We start from the raw sequence: 27,658 nt of genomic DNA on the forward strand, positions 1-27,658 counted from the left end.
AAAAAAAAAAAAAAAAAAAATACATACTATACAAAAAATAGTTTAAAAATAGTGCACTCACATAACACTCAAGTTCCAAGCGATAAAAGTGTCGTATACAAAGTGGAGGTTGGACCAACTGGCGTGTATTAATCGACTCAACTATGTCGATATGTAAATATCCTTCGTTCTTGTTTTAGTTTTTCAAGTAATAAGAATAATTTGACAACAGTCAATGGATTTTATAATAATTCTCAGTGTTACAGCTAAAATGCTCACAATTGCCTATATCTACATCGATTTAAATTACTTTGTAAGTATAAAAGACTTCGTCCTGTGTGTATTTAAGTAAGATGCGAGCATACTTTCTAGTTATTTCGATGGTATCATGCTTTATCCATAAAACTAATAAGTCTAGAATAAACCTGAAGTTAGGTCTAAAAACTTCTTTTACCACAGTGTATCTTTGGAAGATTTTTTCCCCCGACACCAAAAAGGGGGTAATTTTTTTTTAGAGTGGGACTCATCGTTGATCTACTACATACTTTGCTATATTAAGAAAGTATAGTTATGACAAAATGTTTGTAGATTAAGTAAACGCAGTGTAAGTGTTAATTCCTTGTTGTCTGTTAGTTTCATAACATTATGTAGAAGAATGTCGCCGGAAGGGATTAACTGTTTTGATTCGTATATCATTCGTTGAATGGCCATACCGGGATTATCCACATGTTTTGCGATAATTTTTTTACGATGATTTGGTTGTTAATGGTGTATTTAATTTTACCGATACCGCTCGTGGAACTCGATACGGTGAGTGATCTTGGATTAATGTTTTAAAAAAAAAGAGAAATTCCGTTTTACCTTTTTGCATAAACTAATCTAATCACCGTCATCGCTAAATTGTTTCGTTAGTTTAAAAACCAACAAGCCTGACTGACTTTGCCCGTTTAAAAACATGACAATGACAACAACGATTCACGGCCAAATATTGAAACGACATTTAAATGTTTAACAGAGTTTTAAATGATAAGGGCAAGCGTAAACTCCAAATTCCACTAAAATGTTAACATCTGAAAAATTGTAAGTGGCGCTTACGAAGCAAAAGTTTGGGGTTCGTTTCAGGATTCGGCCAAAAATCACAATATTAGACATATGAATATTGCCCTTGTTCAAAAAATAGTAATGTTTCCTGGGTATCATTTTCATTTTCAGAGACCAGTAGTCCACATACCAAAGGACCTTAGTGACTTCATGACGAAAACTGCCTTCAATTGCATGATAAAGTTGCAAACCTCAAGTATTATGGTAAAACGCTTCTTCGAATTTCAACTCCCAGATAATGAAGCTAGCAAAAAGTTTCTTTACTGCGTCAGTTACGAGACGTATCTGGCCGATGAAGACGGCCACATGTCCGAAGCGCTGCTGAGACTTTTCGATGGAAGCGAACATGCAGAGGAAGTTCAAAAGGTGTTCGAATCTTGCAACAAAATTAAGACCAAGTCACCTGTTCGGACAATTTTCGAAGTGGCCAACTGTTTTTATAAAAATTCACCAGTCGTTTTAGGTCCGGATTTAGTTCGATATTAATATATATGTGAATTGTTAGTATCATATTACTATTTAATTAATAAGGTTGAGGATTGTTTTATAGTAATTATATATTTTAATATTTGTTAGATGTTCATCTTTTTGACATTAAATCACTGATCTCTATAAATGGACAGGCTTTATTGCTATTGATGGTCGGAACTAATAATAGAATTAACTTAATGACAGTTAATCATCAACAAACGCGCTTAAGTCGTAATGAATCAAAAGCTGTTATATCCAAGCAAATGCCTATCCATCTATATAGATCAGTGCATTAAAATATGAAGATCTTTTGCTTAGCTACAAAGGGTTAAGAATAATTTATATTTGATTTATAGTGCAATATGAGTGTGTTGCTTACGTACTTGTACCTTGTTCTGAATCAGTTTCATAACATTCAGTGGACGAAGATCGCCATAACAAACGAACTGTTTTGAATCTCACGGCATTTATTGAATAACCAGAAGCTGTATTAACACAGAGCTACCGCATGTTCGCGATAAAATTCATCACAATGATTTGCTTTTTAACGTTGTACATAATGTTACCCGCAGCGCTTGCACAAATTGATAAGGTGAGTTGTTTTGAATTGAATTTTCAAATACTACATATATTAAATTCGCGAGAGATTATCTTAAACGAATTAAAGACAGGTCAACTTACGTTTGATCTTATCATAATAGTCGCCCTGATAAAGAATACATCGGTCCGAAACTAGTCGGTGCCGACACTGGAATATCAAACGTGAGTTGAGCCGTCTTTAATTTGTTTATATTATGTATTTTTACTCATTGTATACAGTTCCTGATTGATTGCTGTCTAAATTATTAAGTAACTAGCTTTTGTCCACGACTCCGTCCGCGTGGAATGAGAAAAAAACAAAATTGTGTAGCCTATGTGTTCTTCCAGGCTATCCACTACATCTCTGCCAAATTTTATCGAAAACCGTTCAGCCGTTTAGGCTACAAACTCTAATAAACATCCATCCATTCAGCTAAACTTTTACATTTATAATATTTAATAATATATATGAAATTTGATTAGTCAATTTAAAAGTAAAAAATTTTCAATTTCAGAGACCTGTAGTCCACGTACCAAAAGAGTTTGGTGATCACATGGCTAGCACGACATACAACTGTATGTTACTTTTTCAAACCACAAGTGTTGCGATAAAAAACATCTACGAACTCAAGTTCCCGGATGACGAATTGACCAAACAGTTTCTGTTCTGCGTTTGTTACACGTTGTACCTGGCGCATGAAGACGGCCACTTGACCGAAGTAATGCTGGGCCTTTTCGACGGCTGTGATCAAGAGGAGGAAGTTAGAAAAGTGTTCGAATCGTGTAATAAAATTAGAACAAGAAAATCAACTCAGACGCTGTATGAAGTTGTCAAATGTTTTCATAAAAATTCACCAGTTATTTTAGGACCTCCTTTAATACGATATTAAAATAACAAATTTTCATCGATCGTGTTTTATTTTTAAAATCCCAAGTATATAAACGAATACAAAACAGGTGTATTGTACAGTCAAAGCCTTTAGAAGTGTTCTATTTAGAGACAAATTGCCTTTTTTTGCAATGGAATGAGCACCGCTTCTTCCAAATAGGTTTATTGATTTTCGTAAACGATGGTAATGTATTAAAAAAATGCCGTTCGTTCTTTGTTTATGCAGACATTGAAAATTTATCCTATTGTTGATTATTCCGTGTCTTCGTTTCAATGCGAACAAAACGTTCAAACGAATATAGATTTAAAAGTGGAACACCTCCAGATTCCCCGATAATAAAGATCCTGAACTCGAGTAGTTATAGCAATATCGTAGAGATTGACCTAACATGGAGATGTTAAAGCACTTCTTATTACACTTACAACATTGATTATATTGGGACATAGACAAATTAATTGGGTTACAATAAAAGCTATGATAATTTTAATAATTCTATAATCAAGAAAGTAACAAGACGTTTTAAAAAGTTAATTGTTTTCACATAAATATTGAAGTACAAAACTCAACATTTTAATTGGTGTCAAGAAACTTTACAAAGACAAACTTATAGGTGCTTTTCCAAAGAAACAATCTGTTTTCTTGTATACAGTGTCATATTGATCTTTGGCTTTTAGCGCATTACATTCTTTAAACACTTTAGTTATATCATCTTTTTTGTCACTGGCGGCGAAAACTGCCATAGTTTGTTCATGATCGAAGTAACCTTGGTCGTTTATTAAATTCTTTCCTTTAAACAGACAAAACAAGAACTTTTTGTTGATATCATTTTCATCTAGATTCCAGGGGATGGCGTTGGTAAGTGAGTCGGCGGGAGCCCCAGTTTCTTTAATGCATTGACTTCCTACGAGTTTTATTTTCTCAGCCATGTGCGTTGGGAGCTTGAGAGATGCCTGCAAAACATATTAATCTGTGTGAGTGGCAGAAAAGATGGACAAATGACACAAAAGGTCGGGAGCTGTTTCGCTTTTTCCCGGACGCAAGGGCTCGACTCAGGGCCACCTGGGTCGCACCCGACTACCAAGTCTCGCAGATTCTCAGCGGCCATGGATGTTTTAGAAAGAGGCTGTACGATATGACTCTGGTTGAATCGAGTATGTGTGAGTGCGGTGAGGATGAGGAGGATGCTCATCACGTTCTGTGGGAGTGTCCTCGGTATGCAAACCTGAGAAAGAAGATGATGGACGGGATTACTCGGCGGTATCCGGGTCCGATTTATAATCTGGATCTTGTCAACAACGGGGCGAACTATGCTAGGCTGCGTGAGTTCGCGCATCGATGGCATCATCGATGATGCAGGCTAGAATAGGCGCTGGAGTGGATGTCCGACGGCGATGGTGTTCATGTTTCGTCATGCCCATTAGGGGGAGAGTGACTCAACACCAAGGAATGGACGAAATAACATGTAGGGACTCAAGAAGGTGCGTGCGGAGCCGAAACTGGCCAAACCGCGCGCCCCTCCCGCGATTCGGCCCGTATGACCCGAGGGTCGGTGGGGCCATGGGTGGTGGTGGGCTTACTCTACAAAAACATATTAATCTGCATTTAGCTCTTTTTAGCCTCCAGTTTTATATGCCTTATGTCACCTGCACTCCTGATATAACCACTAATGTCCCAAAAATAATATAAGAATTACATTTTTAAGAACTTACCAGTGAAGCATTAGTGGTTAATGCATAAAGTGTGGTGATAAGGAGAACTGAGTAATTCATTATTGAATTAATTTCACTCCAATTCTACTGTTCCAGTACTGGACATTGAATGATAAAACAATAGATATCTAGCTCACATTTATATATTATTTTCAACTGAAGCCAAAAAATTTGCAATGCCCTAGAAAAAATAACTAATCTGCAAAATCAAGGTAAGTTGAATCAGTGCGGTGGTGAAAAAAAGATTCAAAAAATAATTAGATGAATCATAGTCGACAATTCCATTATTAGACATTTTTCACTTGATCCTTACTGACGCTATTATGGAAGTAATAAGTACTACATGCAACAGGAATGAGTTCTATCTATCATCTTGCAGTTAAAATAAAGACAATAAACCTTATGTAAAGAGCATAAGAGTCTTGTTACACGCAAATAAAATTGAAGCCGAATGAGAGGGCTAAAACTGTCCCCTGTGTCTCTTTCTAACAGTGACCCAGAGTAGCCAGATATCAATCATTTCCTTGTTTGTAGAAAAATAGTGTAATGTAATGAAGTAAAAAAAAAATTGACTGATAACCCCACATGACATTCCGACTCGGATGTTAATGGCAGTTTTCTTTGATTTCGTGATATTTTTGAAAATCTATATTCTATACTAATGTAATAATGCGTAAACACACACAACTTTGTGGCGTAAGATGTCGGCAATCACAGCATATTTTTGAAAAATCTTTCTTTAATAAAAAGCCATTCACTTACAACACGCTTGAGTCTTTATATTTTCACCGCATTAAACTTGGGGAGTAAATACATTGGAATAAAACCTTCACGTGGGAAAGGAACCATAAACTACAAGCTTTCAACATTAAGAAAGCAAGTTTATTATGGTATTTTGAAATTTGTAGTTGAGAATTTGAAAAATATAAACAATAAAATAAAGTGTTTACATTTTCACAGGTAAAAGTAACACAATATATAACAGGTAAAAGTTTTAAACATAAATTGTTGGTGAAGAATTACGGTGAGGACTATCCAATCCAAGTTCAAGATCAAATAAATAATTGAATTCCATTCTCTATTAAAATAACTTTGTTTTAATTTCAGGTTTAAGATATGTACTCGTATAAGGAATAAGCTAGATTTGCGGCATTTACTTCACAAGATTGTTTTATTTAGCAATGTCTGATATAGAATTATGTATGTTGTATTGTTTTTGGTAAATACATTTACGATAACAATAATACATTGAAATCCATCTGAAGCAATAATCTGCTGACGTCAGACAACAAAAACAAGATTTTTCATAAATGTTGTCCTTAAGTCCAACATAGTTACCATCACCATAGAAGGATAAATGGGACAATTATTGAGGTCTCGCTCGACTTCAATTTTGCGACAAGGACTCATTCATGTTCTAGTAATTATGTAAGTATTACCAGAACAGGAATGGGGAATGATAAAATTGCATGTGCAATTTTCATAATAAACTGCACACAGACGTAAAATTAATTAATTAAGTAAGTAAAAAGAATTCATAAAATTAAAAACGATTTGAAATCATTTCAATTCCCATCGATTTAATAAAGAAAAAAAAAATTTTAAAATTTTTAAGTGACATATAATGATTTAAAACCAAACTAAAATAGCCATGTAAGAATTTTGTAAATTGGTAAAAGATGGCGCTAGTAGTTCCAAGTTATCATGATTTTCTGTATTTGGATGTTCAAGAAACTGTTGTAAGAGTAGGTAATTGCAACACTGATGATAAATGTCGGAAATGAAACCATGTCCATGAGTTAGGATTTAGAGAAAAAACATTGTTTTAATGTCGTGTTTTTTTCCATATGGCATTATTTATTGATACATCCACGATTTACGCTTCAGGAAATATTTTCAATGTTTGCTAATTATTTCGTTCTTGGCCTTCATTGATTGAACAAGAGCTATCTAGCTATTAGATTAAGTTGTAAGTTATAAACTTCAAACTATATCTATATAATAATAAATGGAAATAGTACACTAATAGTGTAATTACGAGAAAACGAAAGTTAGATCTTGCTTATAGTTCAACAAACAAATGTATAAAACACTAACATACTTCATGTTCTTAATTGTAAGAGGCCAGAAAATCCGGGAAATTGATTATATCCAAACGTTATTGAGATAAATGGAACACCTCCAGATGTCCCGATAATACGGATTCTGAACACGAGTATTATAGTATTTTAGTGTTAAAGATTGGTGTAACATGGAGATGTTAAGGCAATTATTTTTCAAGATTGACAGTATTGGGACATAGACTCAATTTCACACACGGATTCAATTGGGCTGCAATAAAAAACTGTCATAGTTTATAATCATTCTATAATCAACAAAGTAACAAGGTGTTATTAATAACGTTCATTTTCTTTCACATAAATATTGAAGTACAAAATTCAACATTTATTTTTGATGACGCGGAAATTTACAAAGACAAACTTATAGGTGCTTTTCCAAAGAAACAATCCGTTATCTTGTACACAGTGTCATATTTATCTTTGGCTTTTAGCGCATTACATTCTGTAAATACTTTAGCGATGTCATCTTTTTTGTCGCTGTTGGAGAAAACGTTCATAACCTTTTCAGAATTAAAGTCACCTTGATCGTTAATTAAATTGTTTTCTTTGCAAAGACAAAACAAGAATTTGTTGTTTATTTCGTTTTCAGCGAGATTCCAAGGGATGGTGTTTGTGAGGGAGTCGGCCGGAGCACCAGTTTCTTTAATACACTGATTTCCTACGCGCTTTACTTTCTGAACCAACTGTGTCGGCAGCTTAAAAGGCGCCTGGAAGAAAAAAAATGTTTTTTTTAGCCTAAAAAGGAACTTAAACTCAAACTTTTTTCCCTTCATCATTGGAAAGTAATCTCCAGTTATATGTGCTTCATGTTTTTCAGTATGCAAAAAATATAATATTACATTATTGAGAACTTACCGGTGAAGCATTTGTGGCTATTACACAAAGTGCGGTTATAAGGAGAATTGTGTAATTCATTTTTGAATTAATTTGTATTGTACGGTTCTAGCACTGGATATTGAATGATAGAACAACAGATGTCTAGTTTGATTTTTATATTGCTTTCAACTCACGCAAAAAATCAGCAATACTCTTAAAAAAATTACTAATCTGCAAAAAAGATTTTTTTTTTACCTTTTACACATATATTCTTAGTTGATTCGATATGCTAGTCACTGCAGAAGTGTTTGCAATTTGTGATCTCTATGGTTTGGTCTTAGTTTTCTAACAAAAATAGTGTCTATGAAATAGCATTTTATGGTCAAAATTATTAGCTACTTGGCTTTAAAGTCCCAATTTCAAGGCAGTCGTTTATCTTCATCAATTTTAATAATTAATTGTATTGTAGTAAAATAAAAAAATGCGGACAGATATGAAACAAACAATTTACAAAATGAAGCGAAACAATGAAATTTAAAATTATGTTATATGAAAATCAATTCGATTTTTATTAATTTTAGTAAGTAAAAAAAAGATTTTTTAAAAAAAAGCGACATCTATGATTTCAAATGGAAACGAAATAGGCCCCAAACATGTTAGAATTTCATCAATCGACAATAGATGGCGTTAGTAGTTGCAAGTTCAGTTTTAAGTTTTTCTGTAGTTACATCAAGAAACTGTTATAAGGGTAGGTATTCATATAATTGCAACATCGGTATTAGATGTCGGAATATTAAACCGCATCTTCGTTGTTCAAAAATTCTAATTAGGATTAACAGAAAATTTTTTTTTTTTGTAATATATCTTTTTTTCTCATGGTTGTATTTATTGATACATCCATAACGATTACGCTTCAGGAAATGTTTTCAGTGTTTGCATAATTACTTCGTTCTTGGCCTTCATTGATGTCGAACAATAGCTATTTACTATTAGATTACGTTGAAAGTTGAACTTCGAACTGTATCTATATAATATTAAGTAGAAATAATACACTAAAAGTGTAATTAAAAGAAACAAGTGAAAAATGAAGTTAGATGCTGCATAGTTTCTTTATTTTATCTTATTGTATCTAATCAATTTGTTCACTATACAACATATAATATATTTTAACTAGGAATGCTATTTTTTTCTCGTTAATTATATTACCATACATGTTGAACTATGCACAATTATTTCATTAATTAAAGGCTGATGTTTTATTTAACATTGCAAAACGCACTTATTTACACAAAAAAATCTAACATAATAATTATTGATAGTAAGATAAGAACAATGCTTAACATGTAGGGTAACAATCTTTTAGGTTATTTTAAAAACTAATTAATATCAAATAAAAATTTAAACTTAGTTTTTTAACATGGAAAAAGAAAAACTCTATTTTATTGCACTTTTATGGCATTTCTTTAAAAAAATACACTGAACTGCACAGTTTCTTAAATATAAATAGAAGTTTTTGCATAGGCGTCGCCAACCGATTATCTAGGCTAGATCTAGGAGGCATCTTGATTGCCCTTTCCCTGAACCCTTGGCGACACACATGGATCTTCCAATGCCGTTTATTATGATGTCAAAGAAACTACTTTAGGATTAATAGGATTTTTGCCTCTAATAACCTTAACATCACTATTATATTCGTAATATTGTTGGTAAAGGTTGTGGGACTGCACTGGATGCGGGCGGCACAGGACCGGGTATCGTGGCAATTAATAGCGGAGGCCTACGTTTAGCAGTGGACGACCTAAGGCTGATAATGATGATGTTTTTGATTTGTCTATTGCTGAAGGTGGTCAATCAAATTGCCTCAGAATTGCGATTCGGTGCCGTTTAGAAATGAAAAAATAAAACTGTACTAGATACGGATATCACCGTCATAACATTACCACTACACTGTTTACCCACATTGGAAAAAATGGTTCAGAGTACCAATTTCGTAAAAAAACCACTGAAAAAGTATAACGCAAGTTTCACTTACGTCAATATAGGCATAAATTACCATTCACAATGGAAAGAACGCATTAAATAAATTGTTTTTTTTTTTTGGTTGCAGTAAATGGAAAATCGAAATTTATGGTTACAATTTTTTTTCGAATCATTAGGTTTTCTTGATTGCAAGCTTGAGTCATTATAATATGTGTTTCTTGATATAAATACTACTTGAACCAAGAGGTAAGCATCATTCAGTTGTAACAATTGAAGTCAGTAAGACCTCAAGTGAATACCTTCAATCACCATGCTGTACTTTGTGGTTGTCCTGTCCCTCATGTCTATGGTCGCCCTCGGCGAGGGTTCTGTAAGTACATTTACTATCATTAATTCGTTTTAGAAAAATAATCTCTTAGGAGAACATTTTTAGATTACCATGTTATAGTGTTGCATGAAACTTCATAATATTCCACTTTCATACTAAATTTGGGCGATGTGTACTATAAATATTCAAGAGAAAAGTGCTATCGGGCCCATAAGCCTATTTTAATTATAAAGTTTATTTAACCAGTATTGTTTCTGTTAACATTATTATTCTTTAGAAGATCAGTGTTACTCAAAGCTCAACAGAACATCTGGAAAAGTTCAAATGAAAAGTAAATATAATAAATACTCCTAAACAGACAGACAGTTTTCTGTCATCTTCGACATAAACCTTAGTCTTGTAAATATATTTTTTTAAATATTTCTGAACTCCCTTTCACAGAAACCCTCCATCCAATTGCCGGCTATCGTCGTCAACGTGGCTAAGGAGGCGGCCTCTACCTGCTTGACAGAAACCGGAGCCAGTCAAGAGGTGTCCGATAATTTCTTTAAACTCAAATTTGGCACTGATCCCGACAGCAAGAGCTTCCTGTACTGTGTGGCGCGCAAGACCAACTACGCCGATGAAGATGGACACCTGAACGAAGCTCTCCTCACTTTGTTCGAAGGCAGCGAACACAAGGACGGGGTCGCTAAGGTCATGGAAACTTGCAACAAAAACCAAGAATCAAATAAGATTGACACAATGCATAAAACTGTCGAATGCTTCTACAAGAACACCCCCGTTCACTTGGCTGTTTAATTTTTGTTAGAAAAATATTCTACTCTGTTTTCTTTTCTTACATTATATAGTTCCGGAATAAACGATAGTATATTAAAAGTTTGTCTTTTACTAAATTTTAGTACTTGTACCCAATTATATCTCAAAATATAACTTGAAAATGATCATCATCAGAGATAACACTTTGCATATAATGTGCAGCTTTAGTCCAATCTCGATATTGTTCAAATAATGCAGTGGAATTAATATTATAAATGCGAAAGTTTAGATGGATGTTTGTTAGAGTTTGTAGCATAAACGGCTGAACGGGTCTCGATGAAATTTGGTATAGATGTAGAACATAGTCTGGATAACAACATAGATTACTTGCTTTTATTAAATCCACTCTTGGGCGAAAGTTAGTCATGTCATAATTCTCTACAAGTAATAAATATTGTTCTACTCGATGTCTATACTTTCAAAGTTTTTTATTTAATTAGTGATACAATTTCTACAACACAATAAAAATCTTTCTAGGTCAGAGACCACAAAAAAAAATTAACATATCTATTACAAGGTTAAAAAAGTACGACACTTTTATTGTAGAGTTTCATTAAGAATACTGCATTAACTATTCAAGACATCTATAAGATATAAATTTGTTTTCCTCATTATAGTGTGAAAATATATGGATTAAAATAACCCATATGCCTTTTGTCGTTAACCATGCCCTAGAACAAGTTTAGACTGTTGTTAGAAAGGGTAATATATTAATATGTATATTTACATTTCCGTTGACAGGACTTGCAATGACTATTTTATGCTTAACATACTCAGCGTAAGCCTGTTGTAACAAATACATTTTCCTTATATCCACATTTAGTTTTATTTAACGATAGCTGTTGCTCGCGACTTTGTCCGGGTGAAATTAAAAATTTACAAATAGCATAGGCCATGTTACTCACTGATAATGTAGCTTCTTTATGGTTAAATATTTTCAAAATCGGTCCTGTAGTTTTTGAGTTATTTCAATACATACAAAAATATAAACCTTTCCTCTTTATAATAATAGTATAGAAGAGGTATTTTTCAATAGCTGGAAAGTTTGTATCCAAATTAGTCTTACTTGGTAATGATCGCATATGATAGGTAAGTACGTTTTATTTAACTCGAACTCGATACATCACTGTTTTTGACCGACTTTCCAAGAGAAGGAGGTACTCAATTCGTCTGTATGTTTTTTTTAAATGTCCAACAGAACACCTTGTGTTTTAAAATATTCAGTCGAAGTGCATGTTTGCATATATTGCTCGAAGTAAAAGTACGGGCGCTTTTTTCATGTAGTTACTGAGAAATTGTGATTTGTAGAATTGCTGGACATTTTTATAAAAATATTGGTGGGATCGAAACTACTTAATTTCTTTGCAAATGAAATAAAAAAATCCATGATTGACTGAATTTTTTTTTGCTTTACTTGTCTGCCATCTAGTGGTTGATGTGTAAAATATAAAATTTTCACAGTATTGCTTGCCATCTGGTGGTGAATACGTAAACTATGAAATCGACGAATTGGTGACGCGATTTATCTAGTTCCCTGAGCAGTAAGGAGATGGCGCAGTTGACGGATATCAAAAAATATCGTAATTCTAGAATCTTTCCTGTTAAAAATATTGTTGAGTATTATGTCGTGTTCTCTGTTCATGGTTAAAATATTTTGTTTTAAAATAATAACAAAAATTGTTGATGAATGCCCTTTTTTATTTACGATAAAAAAACAGTGCGGACCCTTACCTGTACCAATATTATAAAGAGGAAAGATTTGTTTTTGTTTCTATTATCAAGAAATAGCCTTCAAAAGACAAATTACAAGTTTTTTTGGTTGCGTTTAGTACTCTATGCAAATAGACAATGTGTAAGCTTGCAGTAGCTTCAACAAACATTCAATATTAACAGCAAACGTATTTGTTTGTGTACACATAAAACACACTATTAATTGTTAATTAAACACAAAGTTACATGTAGACCTTAGCCGTATGTCTTAAAGAACATAATCGTAAAGCAAAAACTTGTTTAACTAAACACCTTACTACTACGTAAAAAATCTGACACCTTTGCCTTGGCCCGTCTTTTAAAATAAACTTTTATAAAACAACTAGCTGTTCCCGTGCCATGCGACTTCATCCGCATAAAATTAAGAAAATTTCATTTTATTGTTTACATGCGTCAAATTATCAATTGCAAATGTCAAAATGACATGAAATGATGACAAACCATGACAACCTTGCCTCCTTAATGTTGGCAGCAACTTATGGCCTTTTTCTCACATTAGGGTTTTTATCCAAAATATTTACTTACTAAGTTTAATGGCGTGAAAATATATAGCCTAAAGCGTGACGTAAGTAAAGGACTTTTTATTACAAACAGAATTATTCAAAAATATGCGGTAATTGCTGACATCGTAGGCAACAATGAAATGTGTGTTTACGCTTTATTATTATAGTATAGAGTATAGAAGTACAGATAGTAAAAATGCCATAGACATTTAAATGATTACTTCGATTGGGGATTAGAATTTTTAGAAAGTAGAAGGAAATTTTAATTCTGAAGTGTACAAGAAACCACGTATTTTTAAGAGACGATGTGTTTTAAAAAACATTACAGTGTATAAAGTTATTCGCAGTCTGAATAATTTTTTTCATGTTTACAATCGAAATTGTTGTAAGAATGTACTCTTAACGATATACAATCAATACCGCTAAATCCACAATCACGTAGAATACTTAGTCGTATCTTACTTAATTCTTTACTATCGTGGAATACTAAACGTCCGACGTCGTTGAGAGGACGGTCATATGGAAACAGTTGAAGGTCGAGAATTCCTTCGCGTTTAATTGCATTTGTGTTTACCTTGTCTATTTAAATAAAGACTAGAGCAGGCCTCCCTAATCTTATTTGTAATATGTACCTTTCAGAAAGTGTTATATTTAATGGAACCTCCAGAAAAACTTACTTTACAAATTTTAATACTAGACTAATAGTCTAATAATAAACATCATATAGTAGGGCATTTTTTTTCATTAGAAAGAAAAACTAAATCTATACCATTATAATAAAGCGTAAACACACACTTCTTTATTGCCTAAGATGTCAGCAATTACAGCAAATTTTTGAATAATTTTTATTTTAATAAAAAGCCCTACACTTACGTCACGCTTTAGGCTATATATTTTCACGCCATTAAACTTAGGGGGTAAATATTTTGGGTAAAAACCCTAATGTGGGAAAGATACCATAAGTTGCTGCCAACATCAAGGAAGCAAGGTTGCCATGGTATGTATAATGTCAAGTCACTTTGACATTTGCAATTGATAATTTGACACATGTAAACAACACAATAATTTTTTTATAATTTTATGCGAATGAAGTCGCACGGTAACAGCTAGTCTTAAGATAAACATGAAACGAGGTCTTTAGTTTAATATTTTCCGGCTACTAAAAGAAAGAATATGCTTGTATATCTGACCATATCTACTCAAAACAGGACTTCAGTTCGGAAAATTATGGGACAACGCTGGGAGGCTTCTCACCAACGTTAAAACTCGCGATGCAGAGTTTAGGAAGCCCTGAATTAGAATTATTACTTAAGATTCTCTGTCTGTAACATTAGTTTATCTACGTGTACAAATACTGCAGAAGATGTAACAAATCCAGTTAAAAGTTATGCAGAGAAATCGTTAGAATAATAGCCTTACATCACTTTGCGACGGATTTACTCTCACATTGCATACGGAGGTCGCATACATAACGTATATTGTACGATTAATTGTCCGGAAAATCCATTGAACGTTAGCTTTGTTATGCTTTCAAATTGTCGATGCGGTAGACAATTCAAACGACCTAAAGTAAATAACAGTTTTACATAACAATTGCATTAATTATTATTTTTGTTGTGGTATTGTAACTAATGTGTAATCATCTAGTCTATACATATAAAAAAGTTAAAGTGTCTGTTTGTAAAATCAAAAGAAAAATTCCAGATTTCGGGAGGATGATGTATTTGCGTTGCTGATAGTCATTTTTATACTCTCTGTCTGTCTGTTCGCAAACCGCGTTTGTTCTGAGTAATCTCCAAAATCGATTACTACTGGACTTTCACTGAAGGGTAGCTGACATAGACGGGCATATTATAGGCTACTTTTTTATCTAATATTGCATGGACGAAGTCGTAGACAACAGCTTGTAAATAATTTTACTTGAGTCCTTTACTCAATTTCGTGCGCTATTTTTCTAGTGACATTTTCGCAAGAACATTATTCAGCACTATAGTAATAAGGTAAGCAAGTGACGTGGATCTTTGCAAGGAATAGTTGGTCAACTGTACATGTCAACACGTCACGGCACTTACAAAGAACGTATGTATTTAACTAAATACTAAATATAAAATAATACTAAATTTACCAATATTCAGTGACGTTTATTAAAACTGCGTACGTTTTTATGAGAAAGGATCGAGGGGATTATCGGTATACTTCGAAATACATCAAGTATGCGATGAAGGACAGAAAAAAATCACTACGCTATTACAAAATTCATTTATCAGATTAAATTTGGTAATATTAGTGCCAGCAAACTTTTATTACGACCTTTTTTTAATCGTAAATCAATTAAATTAATTTCGACACACTTATTCATTTTATGTAAACTTATGTATCAGTTTTCTATACTAACATTTTTATGAGGAAACATCAGTAATTTTTTATTTTTGTTTTTAATTACCAAATAAACTACTGGGCTGATTTCAAAAATTCTTTCACATTTAAAAAGCTGCGTTATCGCTGAGTAACATAGGTTATATTTTAAATGAACGTGGACAAAGTCGCGAGCAACAGCTAGATTAAATACAATCGATTTATAACTCGTACTAATATTAGATTGTAAAAAGGTGATTGTGTAGGAGATGCGTAGTGTATTTGACATTTACGCACTGCGTCTAATTAGAATGTTTTTCGCCGAATAGTGAGAAATATGACTCAAAAAGTTCACATACGAAATAGTGTACACAAACGTAAGTTGTGAAACAAAAGTAAATAACAACAGGTCTTTATCTTCAAAAAAATATACTACTAGTTTTCGCATGAGATTCCGTCCGCGTTGAATAAAAAAATCAAAAGTAAGCAGCCTATGTATTCTTCTAGACTCTGCTCTATACTCGTATATGCCAGATTTTATCCAGATCCGTTCAGCCGATTAGGCTGCAAACTCTAACAAGCATCCATCTAAACTTTCACATTTAAAATATTAGTAAGATTTAAAATCATATGGAATATTGAAAATCGAGAGTAAAAGTTTACTTGAAATAAATATTTTTTTAACTTTATTTTACGGTTTGCATGTGCATGTTTTGTTTAACAGTGTTTTCTACAAATACATTTTAAATGCATTTTGTTTAAACTTATTAACGCATACTTCCTCTTATGCAAATATGTTTACGTTAACAAAGTCATTAAAATCACACACATACTATAATTTTACTTGCAAGAAATTTAATAAAAGGTGAGTTTAAAAACTGTACTAACCTAAAAGTATTTACACTATTTAGTTACACACATGTTTTGACACCTTAACCGCTGATTTATATCATAGAATTCAACGTGGTTTTGTTTTACCATAAACTACACTAACTTAACTGCTTTGTATATACGACTAGGTACATTATTAGTGACGGTATAAAAAAGTTTGACATGTATTTAAGCTTAAATGTATTATAAACACTGTCTAAATTTTTATGGTAAGGCTCTTGGTACTTGTAATCGCCCTTAAAACATTGGCATCCGGTTGAAGTTTTTTTTTTTTAATTAAAGATATTACTTTAATGAAGAGTATGATCCAGTAATAAATGTGACATAAAAGTTATATAAGATATGGTATTAAATTGTGAAAATTTATTAAAATCATGCAAAATCGCTACGGTAAATAATTACTTAAATATAAAATTTGGGAGCGCGGCATTGCAACACTGACAACAAACATTAAATCATACATATAATTGAGTTTTATTTATTTCACAAAATCTTGCGAAAACAGTTATAAATATGCAAGTCTCTTGAATTTTATGAAGACATAGATTATGTATGAATGTAATTATTTATTTATATCAAACGAAATATGTAAAAATTACTCAACGCGGAGTCAAGAGTTAATTGAGCTAAAATCGATGAACAGCGTGAATTATAAAAAAAATAGGTAACTTCTTTTGGTGCCATCTTAAAGAAGATTGGCAAACATCCTAGCTACTTAAACCATGGACTATGGACACAGCTCGAAATATATAATGCTTACTTTTGTTGTGACCCTAACTTAGGGTATGCTCCGAAGCCTTCAGTGGGAACGTAAAGAGAGCTGGTGTCTTTTGCGAGGAGTTTTAAGCCAAGATGTTCTCTCTTCAGAACTTTTTTTCGTATACGAGACATTAATTTGTGTCTCACTGCAATCGGCCAATAACAAATTGGAAACCGTGGGCTTATCAAGAAAAGGTATCATTTATTAGATTTAAATACATAAATTTGAGTACAATGGATTAAAGGGGCCAAAAAGCAAATAAAAGCAAATAAAAAAAAAATAAAAAAAAAAAAAAAAAAAAAAAGCAAATAATAGCAGGGTCGTTTTTAAATCATTTACTACGACAAGTGGTACATGTTATTAAATACCTTTAACCAAATAAAAATACCGTTTGAAGCCATAATTCACATCTAATTATCATACGGAATAGTGAAAGATATAACACTTTACGTAACATGCAATTTTATACTATTTTTGCTTCATGCCAATGTCACTTAGCATTATAGGGTTAACATACTACGAAGGTCTTGGGTAAAATACTGGGAATTATTGAGCAATCTAAAGCTTATGGCGGATACTGTATTTTACCGTTTTTCACAATTAATTCGCCAATTAATCAGTTGTTAAGATAATATGGATGTTTAAAACTCAATTAAAATTAAAAACTTAACGCAGGTTATCTGTCAAAAATCATCGCATTGTTTTAGTTATTTTTAAAATGCATACAAATAGCTTTTTGTGTGAATAATCCAATAAACTTAGCTCAACTACCTCTTGAGTCTAAACTTTGTTGTGTTTTCTTTTATATCTTACTAATCTTATAAATGTGTAAGTTTAGATGTGTGTTTGTTAGAGTTTGCTGCCTAGGCTGAACGGACCTTGATGAAATATGGTATAGTCTTACCAGACTATGCTCTACATCTATACCATATTTCATGGACTTTTTTACAAACACATAGGGTACCTTTTTATTTAATTCCACGCGGACAGAGTTGCGTGTTAAAGCTAGTAAATCTATAATTACATTCATAATCGATGTTATCATAACATTTAAAAGAGACGTTCATATTTTTAAATGTTATTTCGCAAGACTACTTGAAATATATGTTTTTGACAATTGCATAAATTATTTAAAATTTGCAGACGATTTTGCAAGACTGCATTCTGTAATTATATATTGGTTAATATTAAACATTTTAATTTACAAGAGAAAAATGCAGATTAGTATACGTTTATACGATAACCTTCATCAACGATTTGGATAATATAACATTGAAATCGATGCATTCATAAATTAATAAAAAATAAGATGTAAAAATACTTTGGAATTTCAATCAATTATCGTAAAAATAATTCCTACATATTTATTTCAATACATTTAAATTTACATTCATTTAAAAACCTTTAATTTAGTTTTAGACATTCTAATGTTCTTTTCTAACAGTATCCGATCCTTATATGCAGTTTTTCCGCTTTACAGTCCGTCGCACTCTTATAGAAAATATGCAAAGTATCGCAAATGATATAAGATTTAAATTAATAAAATTAGTACAAGTTACGTTCACATTAACAATTTATACATGAATTTCATAGGTGAAGGAAAACGTCGTGATGCAACCTGCATAAGTCGGATAAGAAATTCAAAGATATGTGTGAAGTCAACCAACCCGCACTTGGCCATCGTGGTTGACTATGGCCTAGTCACCCTTACTTAGGGTAGGCTATGAGCCATTCGGTGGGGACATACAGTGAGCTCGTGATGGTGATGATGACATGAATTTCAAAACTATAATTAAAATAGTTAGAGACAAATATTCAATCTCTTGACACTCCTTTTTAAAATTCTGAACACTATGAAAAGCAAATAATTCTTTGTCTAATTAAAATGAGGACAAGTGTACAAAGGTGTTGTGAGGTAACCGGTGTTACTTGGAGTGCACTCCTGCACGATAATTCAACATCCGTGCTCACAAAACCTAACACACGTGGACTGCTTACGTACGGTTACGAAACTGTTAAGTTACACTTAACCGTACTTAGGAGTTCTCACGCGACGTTCCAAGAAGGTATTCACTCTCGTATTTACTTAAGAATAACTTGCATACAGGTAGTATTCAGTGCTGGCGAATTCTTGCGCAAATCAGACTATCGCCTAATTTGGCAGAGGCGTGGCTTAGAGCGGGCGCACAACTCTGACTAAACTATCGCACAACTGTTGTGCGATTGTGGATTGTTTCGCAGGCGATTAAACTATTAAGTTGCAAAATTAAAAATCGGGTAGTGTGTACGCCTCCATATAAGCTTGTAGGAATCTAAATGTAACTAAACAGTTGTGCGATAGTTTTTTTTTTCAGGTGTGCGCACGGTCTTCTGAGACGGAGATTTGATGTAATTAATTCCTGTCGCACCTAAGATTTATAAACCACAAACATTTGTAATTAATTAAAGCGTTTAAATACATTTAGAAAAAAATACCGAAGGGAATATTAAAATCAATCTATCGGAAAATTTTTGGTGATTGGCGGCAACGTCCTCCGATGATTACAAGATTTGTTGCGGTTACCAATACGCATAAGCCAATTACTATGACCTCCGTTTAAAGAATCAAATATACGTAATAGTTTTTAGATTGATGGGTTATAATTACAAGTAGCACTTTTGTTATTTTTCTATTGGTAATCTGAATTTTGTTTGTAAGCATGGATTCTCACTGAACAGACTCAACAAGTTTTTATAAAAATGTTTCGGCAATGGTAACTAATGAAATGATAATCTCGATTTATATGGGAATCGAAAATTTCCTTTGTCATACGTAACAATTTTATGATATGTTTTTGTTATCGAAAAGTCATTCTGCGAAGCTCATTGAATTACAGTAATTTACGACGCAGGGTATAATAAGTGTGGAGGTAAAAAGTGAGTGATGGAATCACTTTGTACGTATGTCAGTCCGTCAGTACGTGAAGAAACACATTTATTGCATCAGGGAAGTGTGGTGTGAACCACGCAACCACTTTCACTAATCAACGGCCTACGACCTCATCACACATTTTAGATAAACGTGTGCTCATGCCAGGTCAATTCGTGGACAATTTGGGTGGTAATTTACTTCTATTAGGTTAATTACAGATAAAGCAGTGACCCGAACAACTCCGGTTGTGAGGCTGCCAAGCGATTAGAACTTAAACCTTCGGGTTCCTATCCAGTCTCACTTTTTATGTCCACAGAGGAGGTTTTTAGTAAAAGGCACACTCAAGACAGAGTCATCACCAGCTCACTATACGTTCCTACTGAGGGGCTTCGAGGGCAATCAGGCTGCCCCAGTTCAGGTTGGTTGACTTCACACATGTCTTTGAATTTCTCCGCCAATATGTGCAGGTTGTATCACGGTGTCTTCCTTCACCGTAAGAACGTCGGGTAAATTATATACATAAGAAATTAGAAAAATGGAAAATCACATTGGCATATATGGCGAGATATGGGACTAAGACCCTTGGATTACAAGTCAAGTGCTCAAACCCCTGACCCACTTACTCTCTAGATAAGATAGTCAGGACAGGGTAGTTATCTTTTAAAGATCAGATACCAAATGTGATTTGTTAAAACATTAATATAGTTTGCGTGATCTTAGACAAAAACCCGGTGGCGCCAGTCGATTGCATTTCGTAACCTGACCACAATAGCTGTCACTATCTCTATTAACTAAGAAACATGGCGATAGAATCGTCTTCGTGTAGTAATAAGCATATCATGAATAATTCATTTAATCATTTTACAAGTATATTTGTGGTAACTGTTGCAAATAATATAGGAAAAAATAATTTATTAACTAGACTGATACAGAATCAAGTTTAACAGTACCTTTGTAAGAATCGTTCTTTAAAATTTGATCTTGAATGTCAATCATTTTGCATAACGAAATAAACAACAAAATTTAGAAAAGGCATTTTTATGAAGTAACTACTTATGGGAATTATTATTCTTAGCATGTATGGACATACGCAATGTATCGGAGAAATGACCTTCCTCGCTCAATGTCAAGGAGTCAAGGACATAACGCAAGGTGACGATTCGAAATTACCGTTACAAAATTTTTCTTGATCAGAATTTAACCAAGGACTTGCAAGTACAAAATTGTGTATATAAACTCAAATATTAAAAATTTTGCCTTGTATAATAAACAAATTATTAAAATACAATGGACGTACTATATTATTTTGTGTTACGTGTATGACATACATATTATGGAAGTTAATAACGAGGAAAACCAGACCACATCGATCACGTGAAATTTGATCCATAATTGATAATTCTAATTTAACCAAGATCCAAACAAATTCAACATGTTAACATATTTTAATATCATTTTCTAATAAAATATTAGCAATTTTTAGCTTAGTGTTTAAACTTTTGTTACGTCTAATTGTAATATAAAAAATTAATAAAAAATTTAACATGGGTGCTTAGCCTATGTTGCTTTGAAATTTAAATAAACTACAAGGAAAGAATAGTTTCTAATTAAACTATGTCAGAGCTCATTAACAATCATAACAGCTACAATCGGGTGCAAGTAACAAGCCATTTACAGGTTAAGTTTGTGGCAAACTTTGTTAAGTATGCGCTACACAAATAACAATGAGCGCTGGTGGGCAAAGTATGCCGCGCCGCCGTAACTTATGTAACTTAGATATGTCACCTGTAAATCGCGTATATCGTCCTCTTGTAATTTATCCTGGAAAATTTTAGACTCTGTCCAAAAACATCAGCAAAGGCAGATCGGCTGTCTAATTCAAAATCTACGCACAGTAATAGGTTACTTTCCTTTCCAATGTGTCCCCAACTTGGTAAAATCCATTTTCCCTTCCTAACCCTTCCATAAAAGATAAAAATAGGAAGGGAAATAGAAGAAAAATTCGAATTAGAGCTCCTAGACCTATGAAATATCGCCTTTACAATTTACCGAAAACGTTTTAAAAGAAGAAATGAATACTTCAATATGCAATTCGTCGAGTCCTTTTTGCCGGGATAGATTATAAACGGACGGCTTACACGATTTGCCGGTGACAGGTTTAAACTGGTTTCAATGACTGTGATATTTGTTTTGTTGTAAAGTTCGTGGACGTGCATTAACTTTATAGCTGTATAATGTGTTATTTAATGAGCGATAAAGAGCCGATAATACATGGTGATTTAGTGATTTTGAACCATTTAAAAAATTCGTAAACGATCGATGTGTGGGCGTAGCTTTGTGTTGAAAGCGAGAGAATTATGTCTAAATCGTATAAAATAAACGTTAAATTATTATGTTTGATAACAAAATATTACAAATATATGGTTTAAAAGTAATTTTGATAATAAATGCTTAGATGAAATACACTGGAAAGTCATGGTTTACATTTTAACATCGATGATAAGTGTCCTTATTCCTGACTAAACCAATGCTAAATAATGGAATACAGTAATTGTCACATAACGGTTACTATATTTTTAAAAAATGCAAATTCATCGTTACAGGCATTTAAATTCGAAGTATTGACCTTGCGATCATAGGTTACAAGCCCACGCAGTGTTCTAGTCTATCTTTAATTTTCTGTTTGCGTCCAATATCGATTACTTTTAATTTTAATCGATATATCCTTGAGATTTACTTCTATTATCCAATAAAATGTTTTTATTTTTTCTTTCAATATGAAATACTAAGCCAACTGGCCATTTAGTGTAAGGTATCTCTTATCTTATTCTAAAGTTATGTTCTCTACATCGATAAAAAGTTGCAAAAACAATGAACTCTGCTGGAATGCTGTGATTGTTTGTTTTCCGTACGGATCGCGAATACTACTAACACAATTTCACTAGATTTCATAATATACGTAAAATATCGTAACTAATCGGCATTGCGTCAACATAATTGCTATTCTTTGGTCTAGAAATTGTTATTGGTGGGTTAATTTGAATATGATGAAGATTGCATAATTGGAATAGTCCGTGTAATTTTTGTGATATTATTTTTGTACGAAAGCGTGAATTTACAAACAGAACCAAAGATTCTTTTCCGTGTTCTTAAATGTTAATTAATTTTACTAAAGTAATTTGATAATTTGGCCCACATAATTATCTATGTTAGAACACGCATAACAGAGATGTACCGATATAGAAAAAGATAAGAATGCAGATTTCTTTTTAATTTTTTTGTCATTTCCTTTTTCGTTAGAAAGATCAATGCGAGGCGCATTTCTCAGTGTTAGGTTACTCAGTGGCACGTATGTAGACTTTCCTCACGCATGTGACGTCACTGGTTCGATAATGTGTCCGGCCCATTTCTATCAGCATGAAATACTAATTTCTGCTAGCTCTTAAACGGCTAGCGCTTACATCTATGTATTCTTTCGAGTGCGGCTCCACATAGTTACGAACCCATCGGGGGCCCATTTTCAGGGCGAGTGTAAATGGACTTTCTTCGAGGTCGCGTCGCGTCGCGTCTTGCACTGATGATGGTGCGACCTACCGAATAATTAGTTATGATAATGTTTTAAGAAAGTTTAAACAATTTAATTGTGCTAGTTGCTTGGGATATGACGTTAGTTCTTCGTCGATTTAGTTTATTACGGATTTCGAGACGCAGGCACGCATCGAGTATAACTCGGGATAATAACATCCGGGAGTGGAGTAGTATCGCCAGCGTCGAACAACTTTTTCGCTTAGCACAGGAGAGGCAGAGATTCGATGAGTTGACGGCCAACCTCCAGTAATAGAGAGGCTTTAGAAGAAAGAGAACAACAATAACTTATTGTAGGTATATTCGGATTAGTTATTGTAAGTCACCGTCCAAGCGGTCTGTAAAATCCAACTACGTTCGTTCATTGCGTAAGGTTTCTTACCATGAATAAATTGAACGAAATATGTAACATAGGTATTCAATGCATGGTGCTTCTATGTGGACGTGTGAACTTGACCTAATATTCTATGTGGGGTATAGAAATAAACGATTTAAAATCTCAGTATAACTTAGGCAATTTAGATTCCCCATAGCAGAGCCTGGATAGGAATTTAGATAGCCTCTAATGGTAAAAAACACCATAAAGTTCAGTAATAATATAGATTCACGGTATTACAGATAGGAGGAAGCTTAATAACAAATTTACTCGAAAACTTTCAATGAGAAAATGGTAGCCACAAGTAGACGCAACACAGGTTTTGAAGATTAAAAATGGACCACATTCTAACTAGTTAAGGATTAATGAGTTTTTCTGATTTTTGTTTAGTTAACTTTCAACATATGAAATAAAAAAAATCCTACTAATGTTTATAACACCGTGATAACAAACAATTCATATCTGTTATTTAGAAAGCGGGTGATGACAGTCACAATCAAAATAATAATGCTTAAATCCTAGATCAAAAATAAAGAAACATAACATTCAGACCTTCAGAACGATATATTAATATCCAATTTAATTTTAAAAGTTCATTGATTTTATAAACAAACATTTAATGGCAACCAATTAAACTCAAGTACGAACATTGACCGTTCCATCTCTAACACGTTCGAGAAAACGTCACGATCCTGCGCAGGAGTTGAACCTCGGGTGTACTAGAGAGGGGCTGTTTGATAAATACACAAGCGCAAGCTGACTGGAGGCAGTCGCGACGGCGGTCACCTCGGTAACAAAATGAGGACGCTAGCGATCACGGTGGGTGGATAGTGAAGTGCTGTGTTATTTTACATGTCGTTTAATAGTGAAATTTATTTTTATGTTTTTTAATAATATTTCTGTCTGTAGTGTTGTTCGAAAAATTAAAAAAAAATAGATATAAGGGTTTTACGTTTGAAATTTAATTGAAGTGCAAGTGTTACTGGTTTAGAAAACCGAAATATTATCCAACAGATTATATAGAAATAAAAGAAAGTTTCCTTATATCTGGATATGTTTTGCCTTCTTTATGTTCTTCTATAACATAATGGGCAAAATAGAATCTGTGTTAAATCATATTTTATTAGATTTTAATTTAGAAATTGTGATCATAGTTATCTGATGACGAGACCTATAAAGTACTCAACATTTAAAAATATTTGACTTAGTATACCGCTGTTAAGTATATTAAAAAAAACAAATTGTAGTAGTTGTAGTTAGGTTCATTTGATTGATTTATAATTACATTAGGACAAATTACGGTTCTGCTATTTCGTATTTAATAGTTATTACAAAATTATAAATTTTTATGGACTCCAAAACTCTGGATCGAATCCGGCCGTTGTTTGAACCTTGCACTACCAATCGATTTCAAAAATTAAAATAAATAGCCCAGATTTTTCCTTTTTAGGATAATTTACACAAATATAAAGTGCTTTCATGTCTATAGAGCTTATCAAATTGTTTAAAAATTGTGATATTCTTAACAATAATTTTCCTTACAGTTATGGTTGGTGCTCGCACTCGCGGCTTCTCTTGCCGTTCCTGTCAAGGACGTCGCTAACGACCCTGAAGCAGCCAGGGACAAACGCTCACCGAGTGGATGGCATTCGGAGCCTGAAGGAGTTTGGAAAAAGAAACTCGTTTGGAAAGAAGATTGGAAGCAAATCTGGAAAACGGAAAAGAAACTGATCTGGAAAACAGAATGGAAGAAAGAAAAGGTACCAGCTTGGAAAACTGAACAAGTCCAGCAATGGAAAGAAGAGCAAGTTCCAGATTGGAAAGTAGTTCAAAAGCCAATTTGGAAAGAAGTCCAAGTGCCTATTTGGAAGGAGGTTCAAGTTCCAGATTCGAAAAAGGTATGGAAACCGGTGTGGAAGGAAATACAAGTGCCTATCACTAAAGATGTTCAGGTGCCTGAATGGAAACAATCCTATGTTCCAGAATGGGTTAAAGAAGGTATTCCTGGTGAGAAATTCTTAGGTAAAGATAACCACGGTTGGGAATATACAAGCCATGACTTGTGGAGGAAGAAAATGATCTGGAAGCCAATATGGAAGAAAGTTTGGAAAACAGTGCAGAAGCAGGAATGGGTAACTGAGAAAAAGTTGGAATGGAAAGAAGAGTGGAAGCAGATTTGGAGAACTGAAAAGAAGCAAGCCTGGGTAACAGAGAAAAAACAAGACTGGGTTGAAGAGAAAGTACAAGTTTGGAAGACAATAAAGAAAGAAATCTGGGTACCAGTACAAAAGAAGGTGTGGGTAGAGAAATGGAAGCAAATCCAGGTGCCTGTATGGAAAACCATTGAAGTGCCAGCGTGGAAGAAGGTTTGGAAGCCAGTATGGGAGAAGGTTTGGGTGCCAGTTCATCACGAACACCACGGATGGGATTAATAGCAATAAGGAGCCATGACGACATGTTGTACATATAGAAATATTTTTTTCCAACTTAGTCATTTTGATAAATAATTAATCGTAACCAGAAGACTTCAAATATTTTACTTTTGTAAATATATACACAAAAATACACGTGGTGCTGGTATGTAAGCATATCACCATAATCTGTAGCGTACGTGAAAATGAATTCTTTATTTGGCTTAAAGAAATTGTCAATATTTAATTTTTTCTAAAATGTTCGCATTTGAACTGAACGTGGTTGGCAAAGTTACCATTGTATAGTTATATTGAAAATACGACTTTATTTTATTAAGTGTTATTAGTTATTATTAAGTTCAACACGATGTTTTTTAATCCAGTAACCGTTACAAATGTGTTCAACATAGTACCTTGATATTTTTATATAAAATTTGGCAAACATTTTAAGACTAAATATAAATAAGTACATTCATGATGATGAACCATCAGAGGCTTGAAAAGTTTAAGTTACCAAATAATATTGTTTTATTTTTATATTGTTATAATTTATAAATTAATGTTTTATCGATACATTGAGGAATTCAAGTCTAAAGTACAGAGATGTAGTACAATTTATGTTTTATATAATAATACACGTGTTAAAATAATGAACGTCTATTTTTTTACTTATTACTAACTTATGACAGTCCTATGAAATTACTTATAACTTAAACCTAACGCACTTGCTTTTATCGCGATTTTTTATGTTATTTCATTTCTCCAAATGAATTAATCATGTCGATGAATTGCAATACTATAAAACGTAGATTTTTTTTAGTAAAACCCAAAAGAGGTTTTTTTTAATTACTATTGAACATTATAAGTTTAAACTTCAAACAACAAAACAAATGATCATAACTAGATATTGTAATTAGCGGTTTGTTCCTACTTTATTGTTCAACATAAACCGCTAATTATTTCATAATTTTCGTGCACATATTATTTAAAATTAACACATTTTAATGTATTTGAGTATTCAGGGTTATAATAAAACAAATAATAAGCAACAGAACTTAGAGGTCGTGCAAAGCTAACAAAAAATTTCTAGGTCCTTGCATAACTACTTTGACTGCTGTCTCATCGGTTGGTTTATTTACATTGCATAAATATTAATACCGCGTTTAGCGCTTAAATAGAAAACCTAGATGCGTCAATACTTGATTATTATCAACTTCAGAATGTCATATAGAGACACTTTCTCTTTTAAGTTGATGAATACATTTGAGATTTGCTGCAATATAGTTTGTGATTGATTTTTCGTC

General features: G+C 33.1%; 6 protein-coding genes across 6 annotated transcripts; 4 read left to right on the top strand and 2 right to left on the bottom strand.

The window, feature by feature from the left end:
* The first annotated feature begins 729 nt into the window (after nt 1-729).
* On the top strand, nt 730-1,566 carry LOC106100313. The gene is made up of 2 exons (XM_013279136.1): nt 730-789; nt 1,192-1,566. Exons 1-2 carry the CDS (start codon nt 730-732, stop codon nt 1,564-1,566), a joined length of 435 nt encoding a protein of 144 aa, XP_013134590.1.
* A 156-nt stretch (nt 1,567-1,722) lies between these two features.
* Nucleotides 1,723-3,035, top strand: LOC106100524. The gene is made up of 2 exons (XM_013279392.1): nt 1,723-2,143; nt 2,646-3,035. The coding sequence occupies exons 1-2, from the start codon at nt 2,060-2,062 to the stop codon at nt 3,018-3,020; spliced, it is 459 nt and encodes a 152-aa protein (XP_013134846.1). The 5' UTR covers nt 1,723-2,059; the 3' UTR covers nt 3,021-3,035.
* Nucleotides 3,036-3,610: 575 nt separating this feature from the next.
* LOC106100551 lies at nt 3,611-4,793 on the bottom strand. The gene is made up of 2 exons (XM_013279420.1): nt 4,730-4,793; nt 3,611-3,970 (listed from the first exon to the last, which is right to left on the bottom strand). Exons 1-2 carry the CDS (start codon nt 4,787-4,789, stop codon nt 3,611-3,613), a joined length of 420 nt encoding a protein of 139 aa, XP_013134874.1. The 5' UTR covers nt 4,790-4,793.
* A 2,403-nt stretch (nt 4,794-7,196) lies between these two features.
* On the bottom strand, nt 7,197-7,764 carry LOC106100315. The gene is made up of 2 exons (XM_013279137.1): nt 7,705-7,764; nt 7,197-7,556 (listed from the first exon to the last, which is right to left on the bottom strand). Exons 1-2 carry the CDS (start codon nt 7,762-7,764, stop codon nt 7,197-7,199), a joined length of 420 nt encoding a protein of 139 aa, XP_013134591.1.
* Nucleotides 7,765-9,915: 2,151 nt separating this feature from the next.
* On the top strand, nt 9,916-10,831 carry LOC106100549. Its single transcript, XM_013279419.1, has 2 exons — nt 9,916-10,015; nt 10,415-10,831. The coding sequence occupies exons 1-2, from the start codon at nt 9,956-9,958 to the stop codon at nt 10,772-10,774; spliced, it is 420 nt and encodes a 139-aa protein (XP_013134873.1). The 5' UTR covers nt 9,916-9,955; the 3' UTR covers nt 10,775-10,831.
* Nucleotides 10,832-24,699: 13,868 nt separating this feature from the next.
* Nucleotides 24,700-27,004, top strand: LOC106100481. The gene is made up of 2 exons (XM_013279346.1): nt 24,700-24,762; nt 25,488-27,004. Exons 1-2 carry the CDS (start codon nt 24,742-24,744, stop codon nt 26,373-26,375), a joined length of 909 nt encoding a protein of 302 aa, XP_013134800.1. The 5' UTR covers nt 24,700-24,741; the 3' UTR covers nt 26,376-27,004.
* The last annotated feature ends 654 nt before the right edge of the window (nt 27,005-27,658 follow it).

The sequence above is a fragment of the Papilio polytes genome, unplaced genomic scaffold (assembly GCF_000836215.1).
Source record: "Papilio polytes unplaced genomic scaffold, Ppol_1.0 DF824047.1, whole genome shotgun sequence".
Taxonomy (NCBI): Eukaryota; Metazoa; Arthropoda; class Insecta; order Lepidoptera; family Papilionidae; genus Papilio; species Papilio polytes.